This window comes from Python bivittatus, unplaced genomic scaffold (genome assembly GCF_059951505.1).
Source record: "Python bivittatus isolate LINGU-HERP-01145 unplaced genomic scaffold, Pbiv_v1 ctg000560_np1212, whole genome shotgun sequence".
Classification (NCBI taxonomy): domain Eukaryota; kingdom Metazoa; phylum Chordata; class Lepidosauria; order Squamata; family Pythonidae; genus Python; species Python bivittatus.
This window is the reverse complement of record NW_028277083.1, coordinates 3,705,643-3,732,373: the sequence shown is the minus strand read 5'-3', so window position 1 is coordinate 3,732,373 and position 26,731 is coordinate 3,705,643. Positions and strand designations below refer to the sequence as shown.

Here is a 26,731-nt window from a genome sequence, read left to right as displayed (position 1 = left end):
TTAAAATCTTTAGTGCCCCACATGGGAAACAAGCTTGCATTTGGAGAATGGCTAAACCATTGTTACCTGCCATTTTACTTGAAGCAAAAGTCACTTGTCTTTTCTCACCACGGTTGCAAACTGCCTGTATTGGTTCTACCCACCCAAGTAGCTTGAAAGTGCAGGAAATGGGAAACAATGAAAATCTTAGGGCCCCCCATCTTCATTGGGCAGTGAAGAAGGATGTATTTTCTGTTATTCAGTGGAATGCTCAAAGGCAGTATCTGGTCTTGATAGGCTTTTCCCCTGTAGCTCATCATTTGAGAAGCTTTAGCAACCAACAGCATGTACACCCACTATTAAACCTTAATTCTGATCATTTAATAAACCCAGGTCCTGTCTTCCAGGGAATCTGTACATGCAATAGAACTCTAGAAGGGGACTAACATTTTGTTTTATAATATTAAGCGATTTCTTCTGTTAAGATTCTCATAGTGATGTTGCACCTATTGTCTGGGGAATAACGGAAAATTATTAATATTACACAACCCCTCCTCTTAGTTACTTGCCATCTACCCTTTTTTAATGTGAAATTTCAGCTGAAATCAAATGCTTCCTCCTTGTAGAACTGCACAGACCTTCTTTGCTAAGAAATAATGAACATGTAAAGGGAGTGATGTCTTTATAATGTATTTGATTTAAAACAATTTACACATGGATAACATGTGGGAAATGACCTCCATTCATCAACAGGACATAGCTTCAGTCATTATATGGAAGGCATTACAGAGGGCTGAAGGCCCCCGGAAGATCTCCTGCCTGCATCCTGAAGAAATGAATGGGAGTCATTCTAAGGCACCACAGAGCATGTAAACAGGATATGTGCAATTCATTTCATAGAAGTGGTCCTCCTCTAGGAACAGTGGTTATTCAATGGATTAAAAATAAACAAAGGAAAATGGAAATGATTTAAGTACAGCCAAGTGAAGTAGGTGCTGAGATTAGGCCAAAGGCAAAGGATTGACATGCAAAGGATCAACAGGAATTATCAGCAGATAAACCATATTGATATAGTTTATCTCAACATTTTTAGGGAGGGGGAGGATTCTACACTATACATTATTTTATATAAACACAAATACATTTACAGAGTCTTTTTTACCCTCAAAACTAATATAGAGACAGGCAACATGTTTGTCTTTAACTAAACCTATCTATTCCATTTTTGAGGAAACCCCAGTTGACATGATTTCTGATGAAAAGAAAAGGTTAACTCGTAAGGAACACTTCAAATAATTCCAGTTTATATATGCTAGGTTGGGCATATAGCATTTGGAGAAACTGACAGTTCTTGATTATGGGTTATTTGTGGTTAGTCATCTAACAGCCTAAGAAAATAGTCACTGTGGGACATTACTGTTCAGTTTTAATGAAATTTCTTGCCTGATAATAGAATAAATGCCATCTATTACTTGGGATTTTTAACCTTTAACTATGGCCTTGTAGCTACTGTAGCAACTGCAGTAATTTTATTGAGAGTCTCACAGTAGCTGATGTTATTTTTATAATCCTGCTGTCTGCATCCACAAATGTCAGTTTTCATTAAAATCAATGTTTTATGTCAGCAGAAAGAAGCCAGCACTGGAGAAGTCAGGCCTCTTGGATGAAGCATAGCTAAGATATGGAATGATGCCTCAGTCCTGACTAAGTCAGCCAGCTTTTCACAGCCCAGGCAAAGTTATTACTACAGCCGCTATATTCTGTGCCACGGCATGTGGTTTCCTCCCAACCACTATAACCTTGGGCCACTTACTCTCACGCAGCATATAAGCTACCGCCAGTATTAGGACAAAATGAGGGATAACTATGTATGTTACATAAACTTCTTGGGAAAACATCAGGAAAATGTAATAGCGATTATAGGACATTATCCGATCCAGGAACAGTAGTCTACATTTTAGAATTCAACACAATATCTATTGCTATGCTCATATAGAGAAGTTTGGTCTAGCCTAGGCAGCCTCTGCCTCTCTTTCTTTTGAGCAGAACCAAGAGTAGATAAGGACCTACCAAGTGAGCAGAATGCAAGCAAGTATCTTCACTGCAACTCTTTGCTAACTCAGCAAGAGCAATTTTGAGGTTAGCCTGGAACAAAAGAATCACCAACGTGGAGCTTTCCCCCAGAGACATCCAGCTGGATAGGCGTAATATCAACACAGAGCTAGAACTCAGGTAGCCTGGAGCATTATCATCCCGTCATGGCTACTAATTACACTGTCGCAATACTTGTATTTATAAGGTCATGCAGGATTAGCTAAGAGTTCAAGGATCCAGCAGATAACAGCACTCTTGTCATTATGCTTAACAAGTGCAGAAGCCTCCAAGAAGATCCTTGCAGAGATGCACTGCCCTGTATCACAGATGGAGATTGTGAACTGATCCGTTCATGATTAATGTCTTAGTGATAACAGATGTCTTCCATCAGCTCAGAGAAATCTAGCAAATTCCCTAACCCTGGCAAGCTCTCCTCATTTTGACTGCTTCCATAGAAAATGTGTACCCAGTGCTTCAAGATCTCACCTATCATGTAGTGACTCTCATTCATTTTCTTCCATATGTCCCTTCCATTGTAGCCATTAGTATTAGCCTTTCTTTATCTACAAATTATTTGAATGGGATTACTTTGGGGCTGACATACAAAGCATTGAATCAGCCCAAAATAAGCAACATAGAAGCTAAAGAAAGGTCAGTATCAAATGTTACATTCAACTACCAAATATCACTCCCCAACTATAAAATATGATATCCCAGATTAATTTGCCATAATATACTGTAACAGTCAATGTGGTAACTAAAAAGAAACATGTTCTTAATTGCATCAGTTGACAAACTGAATCATGAAAAGTAATGGAGACCCTGCCAGGAGTCCTTTGTCCTATTCTGTGCCTCATAGTCAGGGAAAATATAAATTGCATCATGTCCAAAGGAGGAGAAAGAAGATAGCCTGTGGCCAAACGATTAAATAGAACCAGAAAAGATTCTTTAGTTTGGACAATGGCCATTCCAGAACCAAAATGGCAGCCATTTTCAAGTATCCAAGGGAACAATGTACTTTCTTCTGCTGTACAGTGTGGGTGCACAGCATTTTAGGTCTCAAGGACCCCCCTTTTCCTCCATTAAAATGACACTCCAGGAGCAACTGGTTCTCAAAGATTTCAGAGATTGCTTAGGTTCTGCTCTGTAGAGTTAGATCAGAATTAGGGAAAACTTTCTGATGGCACAAGGAGGAGTTCTTAGGCAGTGGCACAAGATGTCTTTGAAGATGGTGGAATTTTATTTATTTTGTTAGAGGCTTTTAAGGAGAGATGTGATTGCTACCTATCAGCACTACAGGCTTATTTCCTACACTGAAAATGAGTTAATGTAACTCACCTTTGTGATCCCTTCCAATTCTGTGTTTCGTTTGCCATTAGTGAATATTCTACTATCATTAGTAAATAATTTCAATTCTTTTCTCATTCAGTACATTAAAAAGATCCAGTGACAGCAGGTACACTCACACACACACACACACATTAAAGCACAGCAATTATTATGTTTTTAATTCAAAACGGAATTCCCCAGATGGCCTGTCTAACTGATGTGTGTCATGTTTTATAGAATAATTTCAGGATAAATTCAATTTTGTATTTTCCTTATTTGGGTTCTAAGTAGCTCTTACCACAACATCTCAATTCCAGCACAGCAACAGAGAGCAGAAACCAATCATTTCAATGAATGCAATAACAAAAGCGATTAGAGATGGAGAAAGATTAATACCATGTGCCAGATATAAATAAAGGACTTAGAAAGAAATCCCAATTGGCTTCTACAGTGCAGGAAAAACTAATACAATATCCAGATTCAATATAAATGCTGTATAGTATTTACAAATCATATTTTTAAATGCTAATTTCTTAAAGTCAACTTAACAAAACATCCTCAAAGCATTTTTATTTAGCAATATGACATAATAATAGGCTGGATACAAACAATTGGGAGAAAGAAAAAATACCTATTAATATTTCTTGCATATGAATTTGCAATATCTGTTAATAAATAACTTCTGTAATATTTCTTGCAGAACGCCTTCTGTAAAACGCCTCTGACTTAAACGTTTTTAATATCTTTTTAACCACATACTTTCTTTCAAGTCTGCATACTCCTTCGGAATATACTTCAACGTCTACAGATATGTTTAAAGAATTTATTAACACTTGGAGAAGGGAACAATTGGCTCTCATGATCCATGCCTCCCTCTGAGAGGTGTGCACTGTGGAATTTCATAAAGGGATTCCACAATGATCTATGAGGTGCTCTAGATTTGTTCCTCCAAGATGATGCTTTATTGCTGATGGCAGCACAGACAGAGCAACTGAATGTCATCCTTGGACAGAGCATGGCTGCCTTTGAAGCTCCTTTCTGGAACAGTGCAATCCTAATTCACAAAGATGTAAACACCTTCATCTGAAGGATTTATAAGAGCTACTCTGCATTTTCCACAATGTACAGAAGCAACAATAGTTCCTTTTTTGTTCAACACTTGAAAACATGATCTGTACATGATAAATTGCATATAGTACACTGCAAAGAGAATATCATCACATATATACACAAGGCCAGATGGATAATGAGTCACACACTGAGTTGGCCTAGCTTCATTCCTCATTTTTTCAGATCTAGAATTAATTACACAAAGAACCCCTTTTTCCTTCTCACTCTCTTCTTTTCAGGTGTATGTATATCAACCTCCTTTGAAGTTCAGAGACAGCATGAAATATTTCACTGTCAAGAGAATGGCAGGACATTCTGAGTTGTATTTTACAAGATATTATCCATACAGATCTAGCTTAGCTCCTAAACACTTGTACAGCTACTTGAAATTAGCTTTCTGGATGACAAAAGAATATTGAAGGATTGCTCAAGCATAAAGCAGATATTCGTCTGCCTGATGTGAGCCGCGGAAAGAACAAATTGCTGCAGACTTTTTCCCCCAGAATTTTGCTTGACAGGAAGAAATCTTAAAGGTTATCAAGAAAGTGGAAAAGAAATGAAATGTCATTATTCCACAGATGGATTTAAACATGGCGTAACTTGTAAGACTTTTTGATTTGGGTCTACATATTATATTTGTTGAGAGAACCAAAGCTGTACAAAATTCGGTCACTGCAGAAAAATCCAGTTCCCTCACAACTTCTCTTTGCCGTAGTTTCTTTTTAGATGAGAAAAAATTAAGTTTCTTTAAAGTGTTAATTTCATTTTAGCCAAAGTAATCCATGAAGGTGAAGCATGGAGTGAAACCATTTGACGCATAGACAGAGGTAGCTAAGTATGCCCCTGGTCTGGCAATGGATGTTTGCCCCAGTATCCCACCAGGGTTGCTCTGTTCTTGTCCTTTCTCTGCACTTGAGTCACCTGGAACTCTCCATCAGAAAATCATGCAATATAGATAGTCCTCATTCAGCAACCACAATCGTTAAGCAAAGAGGTCACTAAGTGAAACTGTGACCATGCTTATGATCTCACTTCAGCTTTCCTTTGTTTTACAGACCTGCAAAGGTTACTTTACCACCGTCGTAACTGCAAATGGTCATTAAACGAGGACTATCTGTAATATGCTTCAGATAACCCCATTCATCGTCAATATGTTTGACTCTGTTCCATTGTTCAAATTTCAGAGTGAAACGTGGTTGTTTAGCAAGGTTTCCTTTCTGAGCTGAAAATGTTATCTTTGGGGCAGTAATGACTTTTATCTGCAGAACAATAGCTATGGGAAAAAAGTTGCAAAGGGAGAGGCAAAGTATAATTGACAATGATGAGATTTATGAAATAAAACAGGGCTTTGAGACTAAATTTTTAAAGGACAGCATTCAAAAATGTGGCATGAATCTTATTGTTTGGATGATCTAAGAAACACAACAAGAGCTCTACTGGGTCAGACCAAAGGAAGAGTTTGGGGAATATGCTTCCCACAATTCCTTGCCATTGGTCATGCTGGTTGAGGTTGATGGGAATTGGTTAAAATACTTGAGGTTCTGCTTCCACAATGGCCAGTCAAATACCATTAGAAATCCCACAGGCAGAGGGAAAGACCACAGTACCCATCTGCCTCTCTTCTCCACTGACTACTATTCAGATCTATACTCGCTTTTGGAAAGGCCTTTTCCACCATGGCTCCCATTTGGTATGCCTTCCCCATATTTATGTAACTTTTATCCATACTCTGCATTCTAAGTAGCAAATCAAGGTAACATCCAGACCATTCAACTGAATATACTGCTTTAATATTTCCCACTTTTAGAGTTCAGAATACAATTTAACTCAGCTCCTTTATAGGCTACAGTCCCACTAATAGAAGTGGGTGCTAGTGTTCTTCATATTGCCCCTTTTTTGTTAATTAACATTTAGAATGTATTTTCTCCCAAGTGATTTGTGCAAGAAGTGTTGATGAACCAGAATATCACTAGATTATTTTCAGGGCCAGTCTCCTATTTTTAATGGACCATCTTGCTGCCTTGCTCACCAAAAGAGAAATCGGTGGCATCTAGCACATCCAGAGAAAAAACGTGAGCCTATCAAGTTCAAATCACAGTTCTGTAAGTAGAAGCCCCACTTCCACTTTGATGCTTCCAACCAGATACATGCTCAGTGAGGAAGCATGTGATCTTTCTCAAGTTTTTTTCTGCAGGTATTTATCATACCTAAAGATTTATTTAGTATAATGGTATCTGCAGATTCAAAATCATATGTAGAAGCCCAGCAAAATGAGAAAATTGTTAGCCCAGGGGTGAATCTCATGAACTAGTATAGCAAGCCCTATTGTTAGAAAGTTTGCATTGGGATTAAAGAATAAATTAATCACTAAAGAAATTGGATGAAAGGGCTATTTATTGTAGATCCCAGACCTCTTTATGCCCTGGGATGAAGACACAAGGCAAAGGAATATCCTTATTATTTAAAATTAATTAGAATATGACCAAGCCAAGGTGTAATTTTATTCCTTTCAGTACTTTAATCTTGTCAACCAGACAATGGATTCTTTTCTATACCCCTGCAATGCTTGTGAGATTATTTATCCCCATCAAGGAACTGGCTATATTATCAATGGACTCTTTAGAGCCATTGGCTGGACAGGTTTTTAAAAATTTCATCCATCCTATTTTGCATTTTTTAAAGCCTGCACCAGTAGGGGAAAAAACACATCCAAATCTGCAAAAAGCATGCACCTCCTAACATTGTGAATTGTACCTGAGAATATTTAATTTATTAATAATCGGCCAGTGCCAGATGTCCCTCTTTTCTTCCAGCAAAGCCTTAAATGGCACCTCCAATTAACAGAGTGGCAAAAGCCAACATGGTGCCAAAGCAGATTACTGATGCCCATCTTTTTCAAACTTGCTTTTTAGTCATTTGCTCAAGTTACACTCTTTGCGTCTTTTAATAAACTATTTGGAGAAAGAGATACAATATCACATTGTTAACAATTTGAAAGGGTGTTCACTTTGTTTAGAAGAGATAAAAAAGACCACTGATCTTCAGGTAATTCTCGATCCACTTCAAAATGGACAGTTCTTGATTTTCTTTCCTTTGATTCCCAATTAAAAAGGAAAGAGGAAACTGAGATCTTCCGGATCCTCAATGTTAAGATCCTGAGGGTGTGGGGGAGAGAGTGTGCACCCCAGTCGTGGTAGTGAGTTATCAATCATCACTTGGATGATTTTGGCACCCCCTCTCTAATGAGCTTAGGTTGCAATGGAAGGGAATATATGTAGCCCAGGGCTGAACTGTGGAGTCTCTAGAGACAATAAAAAAGCTAAGAAGGAAACAAAAAGACCAGAACACATCCTCTCCAACAACCAACACCCAGATAAGCAGGGATTAACACCAGACAAACAATCAAGCAGAAAACAATACCCTAATCAAGGAACTACCAACGAGAAAACCACACCCCACCAACACTGGCAGGGCAAGCGACTGTACATAAACAGGGAGCAAACCCCACACTCCCTTGTCCTGATGATGTTACCTAGTCGGGTCAATAAACGTCTGCAAGCAAACAACCACGCTCAGAGAGCACCAAGGACTCCACAGAGCTCAGACCGGTTTTCAGTGAAAAAGGCTTCCAAAGCTGTTTCATACTGTATGTCTCTCTTGACTATCATTTGTTACTTTTATGGTATTGATATTTAAACATTCTTTCTGCTACCGTTTTCATTGTGGAGAAGTTTAACTTAGTTTAAATTACTGCTTTTATTGCAGATCAGCCTGAGCATCTGGCACGCTGAAAGACTGTTTGGTAAATCAATTAAATTTAGAACATTAGTAAGCAAAACATAGACATAGTATGGTCACTATAATAGGGCCATAACTGAAATTAAATGGGGGGAGATTCAGGTCAGATGAAAGGAATTATTTCTTTACCCAACTCATGATGGAAATGGCTTCCTTCAAATATGGTCACAGCTATCCATTTGTATGGTTTGAAAAAGGGGCTGAGGACATTCACGCAGGAACTGGCTATCAATGACTACTAGCTGGATGGATAATAGTACTGTAGCAACATTTCGTTCAGGCAGTTCACCGGATGTTACATGGATCACCCCTCTTGGTCCCTTCAGTTTGTCTGAACTCTGGCATTTCTGGCACTAAAGGATCATCACAGCAATTGTAATCAATTTTCTAACCTCTTCATTGGCACTCCCCCCCCCACACATATCTATAGAATGCTGGTTTTCCCGTTATCTTTTCAGCCACTCAGCCACTTACGTGAATTCTGCAACACTTAAGAAAACTTTACGTTTTCTTTTTTCTTATCCATAAGCCCCCACAGCGTGCGTTGTCCCCTACAGAGTACTGTAAAGGCTTTATCCACATGGCCGTAAAACTACTGTTCCCAAATGTTAATTAAGATCAGAAAATGAGCTGCAGAGTGCATTAGTGGTTATGTAATACAGACCATTAAAGCCTGCTTTATAAACGAGTGTCATTAAATTTTAAGTATAGCTGCTTTTCTTGTGTAGCCTGTGTGAAAGAGTGGGCTGCTTAGCAAAATTGCAGGCCTTCTCCCCCTCCCATCTGAGCTTTCTCCCCAGCGTCAGCACGGCAGAGTTGCCAGTCAAGCTGCAACCTTGGCACCAGTCTGGGGGGAGATGGGAGGAGAACGGAGAAGCCGCGTCTTTGGGAGCTCTGCAGCCACCAGCAAACAGAGCGCAGCAGCCCAAGGAAAGAAGGCGTTTCTCCTTCGGAAGGAGTGGACGGCCCAAAAGAGAGGACAGAAGCAGAGGAACACAGCGAGGTAAAGCACAATGTAAAAAAGGTGCAAGAGCTCTACGTGCTGGCCATTAAGGAAAGAAGAAGAAATCTCAGGGCTTAAGGCGTAACAGGCTTAAGAAAGAAATGTTGATGCGCACTAGGAATGGTATAGAGAAGCGCTTCTCAACCTCAGCAACTTTAAGATGGGTGGACTTCCACTCCCAGGATTCCCCAGCCAGCCACACATCTTAAAGTTGCTGAGGTTGAGAAACACTGGTGTAGAGCATGGTATAAAGGTAATTGTAATAGAGTAATCGGTAATAGTAATAGTATAGAGCAGGTTCCTCAACCTTGGCAACCCAGTGTAGATGCAAACCCTGATGGTCACTTTCTGCTAATGTCATTCATGGAATATGATATATTTTTTAGCAGCATGTGTAATGGTATGTGGGAATGACCTGGGGAGACAGGAGCAAGAGCTTCAGGCTGGACAACCATCACGTAAAACGGGGTTCCTCAACCTCGGCAACTTTAAGACGGGTAGACTTCAATTCCCAGGATTCCCCAGCCAGCAAGGCTGGCTGGGGAATTCTGGAAGTTGAAGTCCACCCGTCTTAAAGTTGCCGAGGTTGAGGAACCCTGGTATAGACTATAAAACTTTGTCATAGCAATAGTCCTTCAAGAGCAATAGTATATTGTTATAGTAATTATCATAGTAATAGTACAGAGACAGCAATAGAATAGAATATAGGAAGCACTCCCATATCACTTTTATATGTTCGTTACAAAATAAAACATCTCCCCAACCCTTATAGGGAGATATAAAGAAACCCCCTGTCCAGGGTCCAGGGCTTGCATGTCCTTCTTGAGTCTGGGTCAATCGAATTGGGTAGAGTTTAAAAAGAACCCATGACAGCCAGGAAAAAAAAAGTGAGAGGTTCCAAGTCACGGTTTATTCGAAAATTTTAACACAACTTAGCAAAGTGCAGGGTAAAGCAATTATCAAGGCTATTCCATAAGGTATAACAGGCAGGCTGGGGCAAAAACTATACAGTAATAGATTTCCAGATTTGGCTTCTTAGCATGTGACGTCTCGTTAGATAACGTGGCCAGAATACATGGAAAAGTTTATATATAAATCCTCCCCTTCAAGTTCTTTCAAATGTTTTATGAGAGGGGTTCTTAAATGACACCGTTGTCAGTTTTTTAATATCTAGTCTAGCTGCAGTCACTGGAGCAAAACAATCATTTTAAGCAATGCCTCTCGCAAAGCAGTCCAATTATACAGTAGAAACCATGCCTAGTGGACGGAAAATATTTCTCCCCTCTCCTAATATTGGAATGACCCACTAAAGCTAAATGCAAAAAGACTGACGACCAAGCTTCTATACATCTAGGCCCAAAGGACCAAATGATGCCCAGTCTGCATACCACGGGCATGATTTGCTTTCATCACAATTCCAACAGTGTCCCGCAGCTTTAAAACCCATATTGGCACCTCTTGAATTAGCAGTCTGGTTTCCTGTGGCCTGATTTTCTACACAGCATTCGAAAAGCTAGCATGAAACAGATTTCTGAACCTGCGACTACAACAAGAACCATCTCAGCTTTCTAATAAAGGTTTGACTGTTTATACCACCATCATTTTAATTTAGATTACACACATTCAGAATAAAACATATCCTATGCTATTGGAAACATTCCAAGAGCATAGGATATGGTTTATTCTGAATCACAGCTCACATAAAATCTTTATTTCAACACACGCTCTGTCTGTGTCCAAGATGGGTCCAAGTATCTCCTGGGCTAACATACTATAGAAGGGCAGCATCAAATACAAATATATTAACCTCCATATATATTTTGGGGGGGGGGTGAATGACCTTTCCTAGTCAAATGCCACAATCCGAAGGACAGCAAGAGGTGGATGGAATCCGAGTCAACAGTGGATGGAGATCTGACACTTACCCTTCTGACCTTCTTTCTTTTCTTGTTCCTACATCTCTTCTTTTGCTGTTGGAATTGATCACCAGCAGAAGGCTTATTGATTTAGTTTGAGAGCCAGATGGACCCCCTGTGCCCATGCTGACCATTCTGGGTATAGATTAGGGAAGATGCAGCAGATGCTACACACACAGACAGGGTTTTTTTCAAGGGAAGAAAAAGGAAGAAGGTATACCTTGTCTCCAGCAAAGCACATCAATACTAAAGACAGAATTCAGGGGCAGGGAGGGAAGGAGGACAACATAGTGAGCCATTCATAGTCATCGTGGGAAAGATTCTTTTCCTTTAAGAGAAAATAATTGGGCCCCAAATATAAAAGTAAATTCTATGTGCTGACAATACAGTTCTAGGCTTATATCTAATACGTACTTTCCTTAAGCGTTTCAAAAACGACTAAGTTAGCACTCCTCTTCTGTTTCAAATCCTTTTTAACAGAAGTACTGATCACAACAATGTTGCAGTGCAAAGAGTAGAAAAGGATGCAAAAAAATAATCTAATTAAAATATGAAGGAATCATGGATTGTGATTCAACATGTACCCCCCCGCTAAAAATTAAGAATCATCATAAGGAAAGGACCATGTTAAAAGCTCCGAGACAAAACATACTTAGTTTAATGCATTTGAATTTATTCACTATTTACAGCCTGAACTATAAAGGCTTCTTTTTTTATTCGGGGAGTGGAGGAAGAATGACATATCAATCGCATTAATAAATGCACCTATTTCACATTGTATTTATGAAAATTATAGTACTCACTTGTCACGTTCAGGTAAATAAGCGGACTTGTCTTGTTCTCTCCATTTTTTTCATTGACTGCCTGGACATAGTAGCTTCCAGCATCAGTTGGCAATGTTGCAAGAATGACCAACTGATTCTCCAGGGTGATGGTTCTGTATTGAGAAAAAAGGATCACTTGCTGAATTAGGACAAGACACCTTTGTGCCGTGCAGGCTGCAAAACAGGAATAGTCCCTCTCATCTGGCAGATGTGTACATGGCGTTCAGAAGAAAACCTTTAAAAAAATTATATATCTTTGGGTGAGACAGAAAATCAGAATTTGTTTAAGTTCTGAACGACAGTCAATATGGTGAGAGCTGAGAATCTCAAACACCCCATCAAGTTATAGCAGCTGGAAACGGAGAACATTTGGATGGAGAAAAGAGTACAGGGTCAACCCTTCATCCATGCCCCAGCTCCATATGCAACCTGAGGCCAAATTGCTAAGATAAACGGTAAAATAATTGCCTAATCCAATCTCAGATCTCTTCTATCTCATGTAAGTTTGATTTTCAGTGATGTAAGCAGTAACATTTAACTTAAAGGGACACCCAGTTATAAAAGCTCACACTGAATGATCATTCACAAATACTTATATGAAAAGCTACTATAAAATGATGTTTGTTTTTTTAAAAACGCCAAGTAAAGCTTTCTAAATCTCAATGCTAAAAGAAACAACTGTTTGGAGGGTGGGAGAGATAACGCAGGGAGAGAGATCAAAGGGAGAGACTCACACGGCTGCTTTTCTGTTTTTAGGATTTGTTCAGCTCTCTTGGTTTCAGATACCAAGAGGTGATACAAGTTGCTAATTAACATGCTCAGTTGGGAAGACATGGAGGGAATAGAAAGTAAAGATGTTTATAACTGACAGCTATAATTGTAGCTATAGTCATCAGGGATTGCATCTTCTCAAAGACTGATGAAATATCAGAGTCAAATGTAAGTTTCTCTTTTCTGTAACAAAAGGTTTTGCACACTTTCCTTGTAAAATGTACCAAACTATTTCTGTTCTAGATGCCATTTTTATTATTCACTCAACCCAGTTTTAAATTAAAATTGAAACCCACCAATGAAGAAAACCAAAAGAAAACCATTGACCCCAAAGAAGAGTCAATGTGTGGAGACTCAGGAAACCGAGTGTTACCTGAGAGTAACACATATACCAGCTAAGAGTATAAAGCTGGTAAGCTATTTATACCAGCTACGTCCAAGACAAGCTCAGTGGCACAAGTCATAAGAACTCATACAGCTCCCAGACAAATCATTGCAAACTATCATAGCCACAAGTTGTTGTCCTCACCTAGTAAACAGTACTGTACTGTTTACAAACACTTGTACCTCTTGACAGCTATGATGACACTTTCTACCCAACCCTTCTGCATTGGGTTTATTGTCCTACTTAAGCATCCTTTCAAGACTGAGTTACATTGACCATCTAACTGTTTTAATCATCTTCTTGTTCTTATCTTTTCCCAAGCTGTGGAGAGAACACCTTGTCATACAGGTTTCTATACTGTCAGCATAAACTAAGATTTCTCAATTTCAGTTTTCTAAAAGCACTCACACAAATACAACCTACATACAAAGAATCCTATTTTTAAAGCATTCACTAATAAAGCCGGTGTCAGGTGTTTCAAAAGCAAAGTAGCTAAGCGATGCACAGGAGAGCCATGAATTGATACTGCTCCTGTTTAAGTGAAACCGCAATTTTGAGAACCGTAAAAATATGACATTTAAGAACAAATGGCTTGTGTAACTTCCATTAGATATCTAAAGCTTGAAGACACACAACATACTAAACTATGGTCAATTGAAGAAGCCACAATTTGTTGAGTCTTGCAACATGACAAACCAAAACTGAACAAACCGTATCATGATGTAGAGCATGTTTAGACCTAATTACTGGCTTTTAAATGGTTTCTTCTTTCAGTTGGGGAGAAGGGAGAAAGACGGGTGAATTTTTTGGCAGGTGGATCCTTAGCTCCTTATTTTTTAGCTAGGAGGAAGTGAAAGGTGACAACGTGTTTTTGATAAAGAAGCATCAAGGATACCAATGGAAGAAGTGAGGTTAACTTCCAGAAAATATAGCATTATTGACAGTCTATGAAAGAGCTTGGGGGGAAAAAACTAAACACACCAATTGAAGCTCTGTCCTAATGTAACATCTGGTTCATACTTATATGGGAGACCATCAGAGAAAACCTAACCCAGAAAAAGGCAACAGCAAACCATTTCCATATTGCTGTCCAGAAAACTGCATGGATGCGTTCACACAAACTCATCAAGAGCTGAGCCTGGCTTTAAGGGGAAAAAATGGTCTTCGCCTTATCAATCAGTTTTGGAAGAGAGTTCTCTGAGAAAATAACCAAGAGAAAAAGAATTGCTTAATGAGAAACAGATGAGAGCGGGATATACAAAGTTGAGGGAAAGAGGTCAAATGTCTCAGATCTACAAATTGATGTGAAAATATTAAATAATAAATGGTAGCAGGGGAGGAATCAGCTAATGGCCGGCTAAGTGACTTCGCTTCCTGAGAGGTACAAGAGAGAGCATTTGCAGTACAGCAGTCAAGACACTGGATTTACCAGGATGGCAAAGTGATTTGAATCAATTAATCTCATTAGTTGTAGTCCATCAACTAATTGATCCAGTCATTAAACTGGTATATGGATAAATCAGTAAGAAGGATTTCTGTTTAGTTTAGCACTTCTGTTTAGCCTAGTATATGATGTGGGTTTATGGTGCAATTCTGATCTCATTGTTTTGTAACTCTCACATGCTACTGTAAATAGATCAATCATTCTGAAGCAAGAAGCTAATTGCATCATGCTTTTATGATACCACCAACTGAGAGAACGCACAGCCTTAGAAAAGATTGTCTTCTTAGATTTGGGTGAGGGTTGGAAAGAGGACAGTATTCTTGAGCAAACCCACAACTAGGACGCAAACTGACCAGCAATCATGACTAGAAGATCAACCAGAAGACGGACGTGACTTTGTTTCACAAAAGCGTAGGCATGGTTGTAGACTAAATTAAACTAAAATTTAGATAAAAGTAATTAAAAGCAACATTTAATGACAAATTGTGGATAGTGGAAATCTCTTCAGCTTTTTAAGATACTCTGGTACAAACAGGACTGGGACATGAACCTGCAAATTAGAAAGCTACTCACTGGGACAGGAAATTTAAAAAACAGGTAGTTGTGCGTGCCTACATTTAAGAAATACTAAAGAGGAACGTTAAAATAATGTCCTTCTTAGACTTCGATAACCTCATTAATCTTCACAACAGATGCAATCTTTTCTCCAAGGAGGGCTACATTATTATTCTTTTTTTTCATAAATAATTTGTGTAAACTTATGTGGCTGGGGAATGATGTCAATGATGAAAATTCAGAAATACTTCCCAAAGGTGTACCCAAAATAGATTCCATTTGTTGCATGACAATGGAAGTCCCTTGGAAATATAAGCTTTCTTTCACCAAGGGCAATGAGATTATTTTTGAAAAATGGCATAAAACTCAGATAATTTCTGATGGAACCCGTGTTTTCCACCCAGAAGTCATAAGGATGATCTTTAACTAGTGTTTTGCAACAAGGAAAAAGTCATTAGAAAAGAGTGCGAATGTTCTTAAAAACAAAAGCGTGTCTCAGAAAAATAAGACTATGCAAAAACACGCCCCTGACTTGACTCTTCAGGAAAACAAAGTGAAGGCAATATAAGCCTCTGTGAATTATTGGAAATGACCCCTGGAATGAAAAGGAAGCTAAGAGGGAAGAGAAAACTATTGCCATCACACAGGGAATTGTGCTTGCTTCCCGCCAGATGGTACACTTGGTCTCACATACATTATTAAAATACTGTCAGAATCTCAGTCCAATACAATGATGCTCTGCATCCTCTTTAACACTAAAACTATGAATAAAAACAGCAGGAAAACCGAAGGCAAAGGGCACATCTCTCTTCCTAAAGCAAGTAGTTCAGTCTGGCTGGGAGAGTGAAAAACAGAGCCAAGATTCATGGCCTGTATACAAGGATGCTGGGTCAGGCATACTACAGACCAGCATTTCTCAACTTTGGCAGCTTTCAGATGGTGGACTCCAACTCCCAGAATTCCCCAGGCAGCCCAAACCAGTATTTTCAAGAGCTTATTCTTCAAAGTGTGATATTTATTTTATTGTAAACTGCCCAGAGTCACTTCCTCATGAGATGGGCGGTGTCTAAATTCGAAATATAAGTAAGTAAATAAATACATTTGTGAAAGTGCCTAACCCCAAACCAGCTGATTCCAGGATTGTCTATCAGGAATATCAACTGCTCTCAAGCAGTTCAGAAAGAAATGGCATGGGGCCAGGTTATTTGAGGGACCGCCTCGTCCAGATTACCTCCTCCCGTACCATCAAGTCTGGGTCCCATCTGCTAAGGAACTACGTTTAGCAGGACCCAGGAGACGAGCCTTTTCTGCTGTGGCACCCACCCTGTGGAACATCACCCCCCCCCCAAGGTAAGACTGGCCCCATCCCTGACGTCCCTCCAGAAGTCCCTCAAAACTTGGTTACGTCAATAAACTTGGGGGTCTCACAGAAATGGGGATTTAATGAGATGGCTACATTCTGTGTAACATGTAATACTCTCCCTTAATCCTTCAATCTTTTATAATAATAATTTTAATGTTTTAATTGTAGAGTGCTTTTTGTAATTACTGTTTTTTATAGTTTTATGGTATGCCACCCAGAGTCACATTTTATAAGATGGGGGGGCATATAAATATGATAAATAAATAAATGCCATCTGTAAATGAAGCTTTTTAAAATTACAGCTGGCCCCAATATCCACACAGGCTTTATTCCTGACTCATGAGAACATAACAAGGGTATAAAGAAAAATATTTTATGCATGTGCAAAACCACATCTACTTTTTTGCACGTACATAAAGGAACACCCTCCTCCCCCAAGGCTGAAACCATGAATATGTGAAATACCAAGGTCCAGTCTCTGTTCAGACACCATGAAATGCAAAACTGCAGATAATGAAGGCCTCCTGCATGTTTTTCCTAAACTGTACAGGGCATATAAACTTGGGGAACAAAATCAGCATTCAAATCAGTGATTGGTTTGTTAGTGTTTCTGTATTCAAGATATTCTGATGGAACACTGTCAGCGATAGTGTAACGGGAGCTTTCACTTACATATAACCACGAAACTCCCTGAAATCCCCCAAGATCAGATGCCAATTCAGAGAGAAAAATCTCAGAAATAATCCCAAGTATTTGTGTTTTGCTTTTACAAGATGCATCAAATGATGCATGTTTAAAAGATTGGTTTCCTCACTTTCTGATGAGATTTAGAGTTTTTATATAAGGGATTAGTAGTTGAAAAAGTTTCTAACATTACTTCCCCATAAATCAGTCCTAGAAGAAGACAACGATTCTGATTTGCTAATATTTTTTCTTTCCTAATAGAAGAGAGAAGTAGATATTTGCTACTTCCAGTAGCTAGACTGTAAGATAAATCAGATAACGCCAAGTTGTTGAATCATAACAGAATAAAATCCAAACCATAACAAAATCTCATTTAGCCGATGCTTATAACACAGCCATCTGTTCAGGATCCTGTGCAATGTATTTATCCATTTATTTATTCAAAAGATCTAAATGAAGTTTCTTTTCCAATGCTGCCACAGAGCCAATACAAATGTATACTGTTCTTTAAGTGATGTCAAACACCAGTCCTGATACCAAACAAAATTTCACTTTATCACATCACTGGAGATGAATTTCTGCATGAGGATTTAGGCAATCCAGCGGGACTGATTTTATTAAGAAATGAGGAGATTATAGGGCAATGGGAATATAATTACTCAGAAATTCCCCACAGGATTGTCACCAACTGGCAAAATAAGTTGCGTGTAAACTTTTTGTAAAAAATAGACTTGTTAACTCTTTCATGAGTATTTACTGCAGTTCTGTGCAAATCTTTTCACTTACTATATAAATATTCTGGTAGCTTCCAGAAAAATCAGACTACAATTTCCATTATGTATGTCATTATGCATATCTTGATGGAGTGATGGGAGTTGTAATCTGACACTGGCGAAGCCATATTTATGTGGCTTAAAACACACATAGACTTTCAATGGCCAGGTTCATACATTGTACTAAGTCATAATGGGGTTGAGTTTGTTTTGACTTGCCACATTTGGAATCCTAGTCGTTATGATTGGTAAACTCTGAGGTTGACACACGAAGCAGGTTACTATGATTTATCCCAAGTCATGGTCAATACAACTGTAACTTAGTAAGGCACTGGATCCAAAGCTAACAGAAGCAAAATGACTTTCAGTTTGTATTGTTCTTTGTGCCTCTCCTGATTCAGAAGAGTTTATTTGGGTTCTGATAGAGGAAAAAGGAATGCCCAGCTGTGCACAGATTTTTGTGTGATATGTACATTTTTCCACCACACATAGTCCTTAAAGCTGTTGTTCAGAAGGCAACTGGGTAGACTCTTCAAGGTGAGAAGAGCCAGATCCAATGCGATTTCATAGAATAAGGTACATATACCTAGCATTCTTAAACTGGGCTACTTGGAAATTGAATTATCAACCAAAGAGGGTGTTCTCTTTCTTCTGGACAGCAAACAGGCCCACAAGATATTTCAGGAAACAATCACATGGAACAACACCAACAGAGAAAATGTGAGTGAAATGGCTTTCTGGTCAAAGATCACAACAATGAATTCCATCCAAAATAAGGAGTGAACAGCGGATGAATTCTGGAACTTGTTCTGCAGGAAAGCTTCACCAGATTGCCCATGATGCATGGCCTGGTCACTGGCAAGGTGCAAGCAGAATCTCATTTTATGTACCAAGCAGAAGGATTTCAAGGACATGAGAGACTAAATTCACAATATAGCCAAGCATTACAACTTTAGCTAAGTTGTATCTAAACCAGGAAATTATTAATGAGAGTGTCTTCTCACACTTAAACTCATTCTCTTCAGCGTTTAGGATGAGATGCTCTTTATTTTCATCGCCATCCTGTTATTTGCTTGACAGTTCACCATGTATAATGGGCATAAAACAGCCAATTTAAAAATGTGTGGAGATCTTCCATTGGAAGAATCCATAACATTCCCATAGAAATCAAGATTTTAAAATGATTAATTTGGGCAGATTGTCTGCCATTTGCAATCTTCACATTCAGAAACCTCTATGAGATTGCTCTAAATTTCCCAAAAGATGCACTTGTTCATTATGAACTTGAATTTTCTTGATAGCCGTCTTCCATTGAGAACTGATTCTTGTAGTAGAAAGATGCCTTCAGCATCTACCATGAGTTTTTCCTGTTGTTGTTCTTCAGTCCCCAATAATCAAAACATACACTACCTCTGAAGACTCAGTACAGATTAGCCATTATAATTAAATACTGATCAATTGTTTTTAGCATCACTATTTTTTCTGTGCCATCATCCAGACATGGAACAAACCAGACTGGCTAACATTCACCAAGATTCCTGTGCTCTGTTCCTTCAGATATAGCTTATATATTAGGCATTACCTGAGAGGTTATTAATTTTTCCAAAGGAAAAATGAAAAACATTAAGAATTGCAATTCTACTTTAGGAACTGAATGGGAATTGTGATTTATCATTTCTGCTCTGGTCCAGATCTCTCTCAACCTGCAGAAGGAGGGGAGGTTGGGGGGAGACATCCATCTGATCTCAATCTAGAAAAATTCTTTAGATCCAAGACAAAGATCACCTTCTGGTGCTGAACAATAGAAAATATGTCTATGTTAACCAACAAGAATTACAGTATAGCAATTTGGGCACATTTCAGGGGTATTTGGAAACAACTATTTTTCATTCTAAGGAAGAGATAACCAAAACAAGATATCAACTTGGCTGAATTTTTCTTATGCTGCAAGTTTGCCTTAAATCTAAAGAGGCATAATTATCACCCCAAGTCAATCCTTTGTGCTGATTTTATTTTAAACTCCTTAGAGAAACACATTCCAGCTACAGAAAGCAAATGCTCATAATACACTTGTATTATGTATTATTGTATTATAATACATCATACTTGTGGTATTTGTACCACATTCTGTGGCTCTCTTAAAACCATAGCAACTCCAAATATAACCTTTGTCATGTAAACCACAAAATACAGCAAACAATGAGAATGCTAATACACAGAGAGAGAGAGAGACGCACATACTTCAAATGTACGTTCTGCTTAGGGGCAAACATTCCTGAGGCCAAAGTCATATCAAAAGAGCTATCACTTTAGTTTCTCATACATTCAACTCACCAGACACTCCAAGCCTACAAAAGTCCCATCCGGCTATTTCTGGGGCTTAGCCTAGGCCCAAGCAAAGGGAAGACCGGGTCAAATTGCAACACAGATCCCTCCTACATACATGCCATAATCCCACCCATGTCCTGAATTTCATAAGTCATCACACAACATGCTTTATTTTTATTAAAACAGTAATTTTATTGAGATTTACTGATAATGGTTTCTACATTCAGACAGACTGGGTGCACTCAAAATCTGTGATGGAATGGAATTATGAAGGCCAGGCTCAGGGAGATAAACATTTTCTTAGCTCCCCAGAAGAGCGTGGGAGGAACAAGAGGATGAGACTGGCACCTCCCTGAGGAATTCACACTGTTGTGGCTGGCTGGCTGACTTTGGGACCTGGGGTTTCAGTCTGGGAAGATTCTTGCTAGAGGTTGTAGCTAATAAACATAACTGGACTGAATTTGCATTGTCTCTTGGAGTTCCTTGGGCTAGGCCTGACAAAATCCCTTCTATTAAACGTTGCCATCTTGCAGGATCAAGAAAGTGTGCCTTCTGAGGCACACCCTGAAAAGCAAATGGCCCTGATATTTTTGGACGCACAAAAAGCCTTTGACAACGTGAATTGGCGATTTATGCTACTGCAACTGGAACAAATGGGCTTTGGTAGAAAATTTACCCAAGCCATTGAAACAATATATCATAAACAGACTGCAAAAATCATGATAAATGGAGATTTAACAGAACAGATAGACATAACAAAAGGGACGAGACAAGGTTGTCCACTATCGCCCTTGTTGTTTGTCTTAACACTAGAAGTGTTGAACAGGAATATAAGAGAAGAGAAAGAAATAAAAGGAATGAAGATTAAAAAGGAAGAGTACAAATTGCAAGCTTTTGCAGATGACCTAGTATTTATACTAGAGGACCCACTGGAAACAGCACCTAAATTAGTTGAAAAGATAGAAGAATATGGAAAAGTAGCAGGATTAAAAATAAATAAAGACAAAACAAAGATATTAACAAAGAATATGCTAGCAAGGCAAAAGAAAGAATTGGAAGAAGTCTTGGAAATACAGGTTACAAACAGGGTTAAATACCTAGGGATATACATTACACCAAGATGTAGTACATTGAAGGAGGATAATTATCTTAAACTTAAACGACAGATTGTAATAGATCTGACAAAATGGGAGAATTTACAATTATCAATGACTGGGAGAATATCCACTATCAAGATGAATATATTGCCTAGGATGTTATATTTATTCCAGACAATTCCAATTCGTTTAGGGAAAGAGTTTTTTGATGATTTAAATAAAATTGTATTGAAATATATCTGGCAGGGCACAAAAGCAAGAATAAAGCTTAAATTACTACAAGATGCAAGAGTAAGAGGTGGGTTTGCCTTGCCTAACTGGGAATTATACTATCAGGCGACAAATCTGATGTGGGTAAAGGACTGGATAACTTTAAGAAATAATAGACTATTGACTTTAGAGGGACATGACCTGTTGTTGGGCTGGCATGCTTTCTTATGGTATAAGGGAACGAAAACACAGGGCTATTTTAGAAGGCACTATATTCGAGAGGCATTGTTTTTAAACTGGGAGAAGATAAGAAGACAATATTATTTAAAAGTTCCACGATGGATATCCACTATTGAAGCTTTTTCTTATCCAATAACATATAAAAAGGAACAAACAGTTAGATATACTGAGATATTGAATGAAAAGGGTGAACTTAAAACTATGCAAGCGTTAGAAGAACAAGGTATAAAAATGAACTGGTTTTCATATTTGCAAATACAATCTAGATTTGATAAAGATTTTAAAACAGAAGGTATCTATGATGAGCTGACTGTTTTAGATAAAATTTTGATGGGCACTGATGAAAAGGTGATTAAAAAACTTTATGGACATTTACTAGAATTTAAGATGGAGGAAGAACAGGTTAAAGATACAATGATTGCATGGGGGAAAAATTTTGGATATGGAATTGATTTAGAGAAGTGGCAAAAACTATGGTCTCAAAACTATAAAATGACAATGTCAACTGCATATAAAGAAAACTTGTATAAGATGTTTTACAGGTGGCATTTACCTCCAGCAAGGATTGCGAGAATGTATAAGAACAAGTCTGATAAATGTTGGAAGTGCCATCAGAAGCCCGGTACATATTACCATATGTGGTGGACATGTCCAGAAGCTAAAAGATATTGGATTAAAATCCACACATGGTTGGAAAAAATGACAAAACAACATATAGACTTTAAACCAGAGACATTTCTATTAGGAATTATACCTGAAACATATAGTAAAGAACTGAAATATTTGATTGTAAATGTTTTGACAGCGGCTAGAATTGTATTTGCTAAAAACTGGAAAAATGAAAAAGTACCTATGCAGGAGGAAGTTATTAAGAAAATTATGGAATGTGCAGAGATGAGTAAATTAACATTTGAAATTAGAGAGCAAGAAGATAAACAATTTTATATGATATGGGATCTGTTTTATCAATGGTTGGATGAAAAGATATAGTAATGTAATAGATCAGCAAATTATATAATAGAAACTTGACAAACTGATATAAATTACTATATATATATATATATATATATATATATATAATCAATGGATAAAAATGATATAAATTTTATTATGAAAGCTGGTGTTATAGACTAGTAACAAATGAATAATAATTGATAATTGATAAATATATAAATATATGTTAGATAGATGATATGAGATTCTATATAAATGATGAGTGAAGACTATGAAAGGATGGCACAAATGATTGGTAACTGGCTGACACACGGTTTAAAATGGAAGATGGTTTTTTTTAATGTTTTTTATGTTATTGTTTGTATGTGTTTGTTGTAAAAAATAAAAAAATAAGGAAAAAAAAAAAAGAAAGAAAGTGTGCCTTCTCTGTTGCAGCCCCTCCTCCCAGAACAGTACCCACCCCCCAAGATACAGATGGCATCCATCCTCATGGGGTTCCCAAAAGTCCTTAAAACCCACCTCTGTTCCCAGGCTGGGGTTAGGTCTGGGAGGGGGGTCCCTCTTGCGCTGTGCTTTAACGGTTGTTTTCAGGCTTTGGTTTTGTATATGTTTTTAATACTTTTATTTTGTATTAGATTTTGTAAGCCGCCCAGAGTCTTTTGATGTGAGCAACTATAAGAAATTTAATTTTAACAATTTTTCATCTGAAAATTGGCTTGAGAAGACTGCAGGCTTGAGGGACACCTAAAAATTGATGAAATAAAATAAAAATAATCCTAATTGTATTTCTTGAATTTCTGACATCGCACTGCACAACCATACTTCTTTATTTCTACCCTGCCTCCTCTTATATTACATTTGTTTAAGGTCCAGTCTACAACAGTTTTTCATGAAGCTACAGCTTCTTGGTTGAACCAAATAAAATAAAATACCCTATTGATGTTTTGACATTTTAATCATCTGGCATATCAAAACAGCCACGCACGTTTTATAAACGAAAGCTATGCTTTTCTGATCATTTTGATGGGAAAACCATGAATTTTAGCAACAACTGAAAGCATCAGACTTGAGTCACATGATTCATTTTGCTGCACTTCTTTCTTTGTCATCAATTACCATAAAATATAAACTACGGTATATTGAGAGGTTTTCCCCCCATCTCTATAAAGACTGCTTCTATTCATGTATTTCCCTAATGGGGCTTCAGCTAGTCTGTTTGGAAAAGGGAAAAACTGATTGGCACCCTTTCATTTCTTTGATTTTCCTTTGCTTAACCTCCTTATGTTTCTATATTTTCTATAATATATATAGTTAGAGCTAAAGAGACCAGGCAATTATGTATCACCCTCATTAATGTGGAGACATGAATTCTACTCGCTGCCCTGATTCACACTAATACTGGAACTGGGATTTATTTTGCATTATTGTGATAGCTTCCCTCCATCCTGCCTAGGCACACAAACTCTGGGACTGGTTATTGCAGAAGATCCACTCACATAAAGAGATCCATGTTTCTCTTTTTCTCAGACTCGGCTAATTAGGTTACCGTGAGGTCATCCCATTTTCATCTGGATCCTCCCCTTCCCACAAGACAGGGTTGTGCATACTCTCACTACGCTCCCCCTTTGGGAACACAAATGCACAACATTTTTAAACAACTAGATTCTTGGTGGGGCTGTTCCGTAGCATAGTTAGATTTATCCTACAGAATAGGATGTATTACTCTGGGAGTTAGTCTAGGTCAGTGTTTCTCAACCTTAGCAACTTTCAGATGTGTGGACTTCAACATGGCTGGCTGGGGAATTCTGGGAGTTGAGGTCCACACATCTGAAAGTTGCTAAGGTTGAGAAACACTGGTCTTGGTGATAAAGCAGTTAGGTTAATGAAGAGTTTGAATGCTGGGAGGAGAGAGGAGAGAGGAACAATAACTCAGTTCTAAATATTAATGTTGTTATGGTCATAGTTTCATGGCTATACTTCTGCCAAATCTTTTTCTATGTGCCTGGCAGACTTTCTGTTAAGACTGCAGGGAACAAACTGATTCTTCCCAGTTCATTTTCTATTCCTTTAATGGCAGTTGAGTAACATACAAAAAGCAGGACAACATTTGTACTTCAAGTGCTAGATTTCCAGCAACTGTTTCTGTTGGCACACACTGAAAATCACATATCCCATGTGTTTGGGATGTGCACATTTTCCATGAACCCTAGATGCATATTGTAATAGCTGTGCTTCTCTTTGTCACCTGTCACATCTTCTTTGAAACACTATTTTCTCTGTTGTGTTTTCAAGTTTGTCAATCACTGCTATATGCTTAACGCAAGCCCAATGGAACTTCTTACATCTATAACAAAGAAGGACATAGGACAAACTACAGCTAAATAAGATTTTAATAGGCAAACTGGTGAGATGTATAATTCAACAGTGTTGGCAGGATCACAAGCTTTAAGGCAGGTAAAAGAAAACTCTGCTTTAGGTATATTTAAAAACCTTGCGGTCACCATGCAAACATGAAAACAATCAGAGATGTCATCTTTGCAAAGCGTGCTTTGAGCAGAAAAAAGTGCTATGATTTGGAAAATGGTATGTGTTATCTCTGAAGCATTACCTTTATCCAAAATCTAAAAGCAGCATCACCCACAGGGCTATGCCATGTTATCTTTAAACCACCACTCAGAGAGAGTGCAATGCGACACATGCAGCCTTACAGTAGTAGCACAAGCAGGTCTTCCTCTTCCTGGAAGTACAAAAAATTTGGAGGTTTCATCGAGTCCTCAGAATTCCAAATGTCTTATTCATTTTATGTCATAGCGTATCAAAAACATCTAACTTTTAGGATGGAGTGTGTCGTCTTCAAACAGCACTAGTGAGAAAAAGTTGGCAGAAAGTTTTTTCTTTGGCCACTAGACATCTTAGCTTTTTATTCCTGGCAATCAACTTTTTCCCCCGTTGATGCTCTCCGTGTGTGCACATGTGTGTGGAAGAGGGAGAATCTGATTAAAGAGAGAGGGAAAGGAGAAAGAATATTACTCCTGATATTCCATTCAATAAAACCTAGTAACAGGTAACTGAAGTAAATACTTGCTGTCCTCTGCTTTCCCCCATCTCTCTCCATCCTCTGTTGTCTCCCCTGTGGGAAGATTTGAACTAAGCAGGCTCCAACCTCCTTCTTTGTAAAATATTAGGCTCGATAATTAATATGAATGTATTGCACATTTTTAATTGCATCTCAGGGGATAGGGGGGCTTTATTCAAAAGGGCAACACCAAAACCCTTCTTGAAAACAAGGTGCTGGAAAGGAACTTCATGGTGTCATATGTCTTATCTGTGACCATTTTGTCCCTATGTTTCAAATTTATAATACATTTTCTGTTAAAGGGGAAACCAGTTAAATTAAAATGTCTGCTAAAGAGGAGACCAGCAGCAGTTAACTCTCCATGTACCTACAGTCCTCTGCATATAAAATATGGGAGAATGCAGATAATTAGCTTCATTTTTTTGTAAGCCCTCGCTAACGTAAAATGTAGATAGAAATATGCTTTTCAGGTATAATATAAAAGGTAAGGATATTCATCAAGGAACTATTTAAAAACTTAAAAGCAAGTATTTGAAAATGTTTTGCAGTGGTAAAACTATAAGCAGAGCTTTTAGAAAGATATGTTTAAGTCATATTCTAGTTAAGTCTTGGCAGTCCCCTTCAATAATGTCAGATTTTCTCAAGAACCTTGAAAATAATAGTCTTTAGCTGCCAGCCCTCCCATGAAGCAGATTCTGGCAAAAGATTTCAGCAGATCAGAAAGGGAGAAAAACTGGAAGAACCAGTAGCCTTCTACCTTATAATCCAACCAACCGTTCCGTGTGGCTCAACATAGAC

The 26,731-nt window shown here is 38.2% G+C and overlaps 1 protein-coding gene across 4 annotated transcripts in view; it reads right to left on the bottom strand.

Annotated features, from left to right (window-relative positions):
* SDK1 (sidekick cell adhesion molecule 1) overlaps window positions 1-26,731 on the bottom strand; it is a 358,271-nt gene that overhangs the window by 204,026 nt on the left and 127,514 nt on the right. For 3 of the 4 annotated variants that reach the window (XM_088147987.1, XM_088147988.1, XM_088147989.1), the window contains exon 5: window positions 12,033-12,166. The exons of the other annotated variant lie outside the window; for it this stretch is intronic. In XM_088147987.1, coding sequence (XP_088004113.1) covers window positions 12,033-12,166 — 134 coding nt within the window. The remainder of the gene's footprint in view (window positions 1-12,032; window positions 12,167-26,731) is intronic. 4 annotated transcript variants of the gene reach the window in all.